The sequence below is a fragment of the Aptenodytes forsteri genome, unplaced genomic scaffold, assembly GCF_000699145.1.
Source record: "Aptenodytes forsteri isolate BGI_AS27 unplaced genomic scaffold, ASM69914v1 Scaffold346, whole genome shotgun sequence".
Classification (NCBI taxonomy): Eukaryota; Metazoa; Chordata; class Aves; order Sphenisciformes; family Spheniscidae; genus Aptenodytes; species Aptenodytes forsteri.
Genome location: NW_008794078.1, coordinates 1,892,630 through 1,898,464, shown reverse-complemented (window position 1 = coordinate 1,898,464; position 5,835 = coordinate 1,892,630). Strand labels below are relative to the sequence as shown.

The following is a 5,835-nucleotide window of genomic DNA, read 5'->3' as shown; positions in this document are numbered from 1 at the left end:
TACTGATTCATGACCCTAGGAGTCATGAATTCCAGATACAATGCCATTCACTGTTGAACCAACTCCCCTCTAGCTTTAAATAGTGCTATCACCAAGATAAGGTACTTTGAGATGAGCACAGCTAATATATACCAATATCTACCTAACCAGGTCTTTTTTTTTTTTTTTTTTTTTTTTCCCCTCTCTCTACAAAAGAACAACCAGCACTTCCACCTACCAGGGCATATCTTTGTGTATAGCATATGGATCTTCCTCTGCAGTAAAACATTCAGAAGGCAATTGTAGTCTGGATATACTGGGTGTTTAATCTTAGTGTTGTTGGCTGACTGCAGTAGACCTTGGAAAATTTGGATATAAAGAAGGAATGGCTGCTCTGATAGTTACAAAGAAGAAATGCTAATATCGTATTTAGTGGATTGAAAACCCAGAAGCTTGGAAGGTGAACAGGTTGGAGCAATCTCAGTGGGAACTCAAAGTCACGCTCTGCAGACATCTTGGAAAAGATCTTTACATTCATGTATGACATTAAACAGCAATTGCTAGACCTTGGTGTAAAAGGGAGAGTACGCTTGAGAGATGAGGCCTCTGAGATAAGAGTGAAGCTCTTCTCTCAAATACCTTGTTAAGCAGCTGGTGCTGAGTAAGCCTATGTGGGAGCTTGTTGACAACTTATTCTTTATTCTAAACAAAATTCCTTTGCAGTCTTCTTCAGTTTGCGTGTGATGTTACAAATTACTTCATGGTTTCATCTGATAAGCATGATGTTCTTTTATAACTGCAAAACACCCTTTTAAAAAAAAAAAATGTAGGTATGTTAGTATGTTACCTTAAAGATGCCAGACTTCTGTGGCAAATACCAGGAGTTGTTTGGCTCAAGTGCTGTGGTATGGTGTGCTTGAGAAGAACTGCAGAGCTTCATTTCTTCTTGTTACACCCTTTGTGTGCTGCTGTTTAGGTGCATGTACAAAGTTGTTTGCTAAAGATGTTGGAGTTAAGGATTATGTTTTATCTGTGTTTCAGAACTAGTATTGTAAAGTCTGCACTTATTTGAATTTCTATCCACCAGAATATTTGCTAATATGTATAGGTTGTTTCCACTCTTTTTTTGTAGATAATGTTTGGTATGTTGTTACAATTTATTCATGACAAGTGTCATTTGAAATGGAAAGAGCTTGGTTGTAGCTCTCCCTTTAAGGGCTCTAAGGTATGCACTGGTTACGTGATGTGTACAATTGTGAATCTATAAATAGTAGTAGTTATTGCTTCATTAATTACACACAATATTGAAAAAAATCAAGATCACTCTTTAGGAAAGAAAGTTTTCTATCCATACCTTGCTTGTTAATGTAATGGTTTGCAGTGTTAAGATGGAGTTCTTAATCTGTTTCTATCTAGGCCATGGGAATACTTTCTTTTTTTTTTCCCCTCTGATTTAGTGATTTGCATTTAAATATTTTATGGATAATCTTGCTCCATTCTGCTTTTGAAAATAAGCTTTGATGGAGAAGTTTGTTTTGCTCTAGGCTTTGCTGGTGCTCATAATGGCATTTCCCAACTGGCGGTTCATAAGACAAAAGCAGGCTGGCAGCAGCAGCTGTGGAGACAGTGCGCGTTGGCTTGCAGTTATCAAATCCAAAGAACGGGGAGACCTAACAGAAACCCATTAATTGGTAGAAAGAAACTTAAACAGTAGAGCAGCAAATCATAACTAGTGATTATAACAGCAGTTCCTTCCTCCACTTCTTCACTGTTTCAAAGCTTAAGGAAGCATCTTTCAGAGTCTTCAGAGCTATTGTCTGAAGGTGCCTTAAGTACATGACTGTTGAGGCATAGTCCATCAAGTGGCTTAATTTGTTGCACAAACAGCTGAGCGCACTAATGAGTGTGGGAAAAGATGGACCAGGGTCATTGGCTGTTTTATGAATTGTGGGTGACAGGAGGTAGAGAACTGATGGGTTAAAACTCAGATTAGTTGTGTTGGCGTGTTGCTCAACAGCTCAAGACAAACATGATTTATGTTCTGGCATTTCAGCACTGTCTGCTGAGAATATGATCATGTAGTAGTTTACAAGAGACTCGAACTGTCCTCAGTAGATTCTTTGTGACTTCTGAAACAAAAGAGTTGGTTAGAAAATGGGTTTGGGGAATGTTCCTTTCTCATATCTAATATGGACATTGATCTATACGCACACTTTTAAAATAAAATGTGAAACAGTAAAAATAAAAAATGAGATGATGAAAGCTAGCCAAATTCTAATATACTTCTTTTTTTCCCTATTACAGAAATACATTAACTTTGAAGTGGAACTAAACAATGGAACCAGATATTATTCGAATGTATTCCTCATCCCCTCCACCACTAGACAATGGAGCTGATGATGATGATGAAGATGAATTTGGAGGATTTTCTGGTGTAAGCACTGCTGGAGTAGCTTTTGCTGATTTTGATACACCAGACTACAGTCATCCAAAGGAGGAGTTTATACCCACAAATCATTTCATCCCACTTCATGATTATTCTGACAATGTAGCTAGCATTACAACTTTCACATCTGTTAAAAATGTTAAAGATAAAGACTGCATTGCAGAGCTTCCTACTCTTACTAAGGAACTTTCTGATATGTCAGCTACTAGTACCAGCAAAGAAAAATCTAAGTTTAGAACTTCAGGTACTACTTTAGAAGATGTAAACAAAAGAGGGGAACAAAGAGACAACACTGGGAAATCGGAGGGTTTTTCTTCTCGTGTCGTTAGAACTGGTATAGCAGTTGAGAGCCAGGATGAGCAAATAGATGCTTGTAATGGTGAGAAACTTCCATGTCTAGAGATTCTAACAAATGGATTTGCAGCATCGGACCCTGTAAATCCTCAGGGAACAGAAGATCTAGACAGTATCGGTGACTCAAAGGGACTGAAAACTGTTAGTGCTCATAGTACTGAGAAAAATTTGAACTCAATGCCTAGCTCAGGTGAAGACTTTGCAGATTTTGCTACATTCTCAAACAAAAAACCAATCCATTTAGAGGGAACAGGACCTACAGTACGCAGTGTTCTTAATGAAAGAGACTGTCTGAGCATTCAGGAGAACAACAGAATAAACAGAGTAACTTGTAATGAAGAAGAGGTTTGCATTTCAGAAATCAGTTGTGAACAGGGTCCCTCAGCACTGGAAGATAATGAATTTGCAATTTCTAGTATGTCTCGAATAACTGGAAGTTCAATATGCACTACTGAAAATGGAGAATGCAGTGGGAGGAGAAGACAACACGGCACAGAGAATGGCAAAGATTTTACTAGGCCTGATGACTCTTCACGAACAGAGGACATCAAGGTTGATGAGATCCGAAGCCTAAGCAGTGATCTTGCAGGAGAAAAACTGGGTGATTCTGAAGATCTTAAGAATGGTGGAAGTCATACTGAAGTTGTAGCTTGCAGTGACGCACATGACGATGATTTTGGTGATTTTGGTTCAGTCAGCAATGCATCTCCCACCTTCATTAATGCTCAAGAATCGATAAATGCTCTAGATTTAGAAGGAACTTCCAAACAGCCCGCACATATTGGTGAACCTAATGATGAATTTGGTGAATTCAGGGACACAAGTACTGTTTCTCAGCAGCCAGCAAGGTTGGATCAAGCTGAACTAAATCAGACTGCTGACACTTTAGAATGTGATACTACCAGTAAAACTTCTGGCTTAGACTTCCAGCATACTACTGAGGTAGAAAATGGTGACGATTGTGAATTTGGAGACTTTGATTCAGTGCCAAAACCTCAAGATGAGACTGTTGCTTTTCAGGACTCTGATGACTTTGCGGACTTCAGTTCAGCAGGTTGTAACCAGGCTACAGACTGGAATGCTTTTGAAGATGAACAAAAAGACAGCTGTTCTTGGGCTGCCTTCGGAGATGAGCAAGCTGGTGAATCTCATCACAGAAAAGAGACGTGGCAGTCACATAGGACAGATGCGTCTGCCAGGATTGATGGTCCAGTATTACACAAGACTGACAGTTTTGCTTTAGCATCTTTCCAAGGAACTACCAGTAAGCAATCTCAAGAGCCAGCACCTTCAGTTCAGGTAAGGGTGTTCTTGATTTTGTTCAGTCTTGTTCTGCTCTTGTGCATACTGCTCTTCCTGGTTCCTGCTTCTGCGTACAACAAATATTTGGATGGTCCTTGTTTGTCTTGTGGGAGAGATTTAATTTGGTGGGTGAGATGGGCTGGTATGAAATAGTATGCTGTGTTTGCATCTTGTATCTTTTGCGCTGTTACTTCCTGGAGAAAAATGAGTGGGGTATGCTGGAACTTTGTATGCATTTGGTTTGATGATTGTATGTGGTCCTTTACATAAACTGATCAAAGGAATAATCCATCGTAAACATTTCAGAGCCTGTGATAGTTCTTCCTTTGCTTCATAGTTTACTGTCGTTTGCGGGGTGCGCTCTGATGTTGCCTTTTCATAAAACAGTGGTGTGACTGGAAGCTGAGATTAATAGTTCCCAAAATTTTTCATCGCCATTCTCCATCGTGTTTTCAAAATCTGATTTAAAGTCATGACTTGATTTGTAAATAGCTGCACTCATTTGCTTAGAGCAGAGAGCATGAGAAAATATGACCTATGGAGTTCTGTCCCTGGTATTCCAACCCCTGGGAAGTTAACCATTTAAAAGTTATTTAAAAATAAGTCTCTGTTATACATTAATTGTGGGAAGTTCCACGTTATAGCAACATCACAACAATAGGACTGATGATTTCTTAAAGCTGCTGCTATATCTCATTAGGAGTTTTGGGGAGGGTGAAATAGATAGGTTTATTTCTTACCCCCACCCCCTACTGTTTCTACCTTAGTTGCTAAGTATGTATTAATTCCTTCCTAAGTCTTTTCACCAGTCATCTTTGAGATCTGTGCCCGCTTATACATAGTTAATTTTTAATATTACTTTTACAGAATTCAGAGCAACAATTTGAGTTTAAAATTCTCTTCAGTGCTGCTTTTTAATCATGTCATCCCATGTGAGTAGTTCAGAGTATGCTCTGTCTTTTTGAAACGTGCAGCAATACGAGCAATAAAGGGTATTAGTGGTAATATGTGTCTGAAAGGTTTGGATCTTCTCTGGCAGTCAAAGGAAATGAGGCAAGTCCTTTCTTGCAGGACCTTGCATAGGCTTGGTGATAGCCCTGCCTCTTTCCGTTTCCTAACAGTGACAGGTGAAGTGGCTTTTCAGAAGAAAGTTGTGCCAGCCGGAGCTTTGCAAGCATCAGCAAATGGAATGGAGCTTTTGGGGCTTAGCTCTGATTTCTTGGTCATGTTAAAAGGTGTGAGCCTCAGCTCCTGACACATCTTTCGTGCTGTTTTGTGCAATGACTAACACATCAAATTTCAAAGTGGCTTTCTGAGCCAAAAAAAGTCTCGCGAGTGAACCTGCAGGTGGATTTTTGTGCCTATGCAAAACGTTGCTCATCATCACCTGAATGTGTGGGTCCATTTCTCAAGTTGAAAGCATGAATCTGTTGTTATCTATTCTGTTGGTCATTCACCCATAAAATTGGAGAGTACTAAGGTCATTAGTGCAATTAATCTAAATTGTTCCTGTTGCCACTTGAAAGACTGTCCAGAATCTGACAAAGAAATGGGGTGGGGAGATGATTCTAGTAAATCGTCCATTTTTTTAGTTAATCATGCTATTAAGGGATAGTCTGAAGGTTTCAAACATTTAATTTTACTTACAATTTTCCGTAATTTTATGATGGAGTTTCAATAGAGAACACTTCTGAATGTAGATGTTTATAAAAGCAGAACCTAGATGTTCTGTGTAATTTTTTTTTTTTTTTTCC

At 39.0% G+C, this 5,835-nt stretch overlaps 1 protein-coding gene across 2 annotated transcripts in view; it reads left to right on the top strand.

Annotated features, from left to right (window-relative positions):
- The first annotated feature begins 2,286 nt into the window (after window positions 1–2,286).
- AFTPH (aftiphilin) overlaps window positions 2,287–5,835 on the top strand; it is a 39,126-nt gene continuing 35,577 nt past the window's right edge. For both annotated transcript variants that reach the window (XM_009290897.2, XM_009290890.2), the window contains exon 1: window positions 2,287–4,078. In XM_009290897.2, the coding sequence (XP_009289172.1) occupies window positions 2,315–4,078 (1,764 nt within the window). In that variant the 5' untranslated portion in view covers window positions 2,287–2,314. The remainder of the gene's footprint in view (window positions 4,079–5,835) is intronic.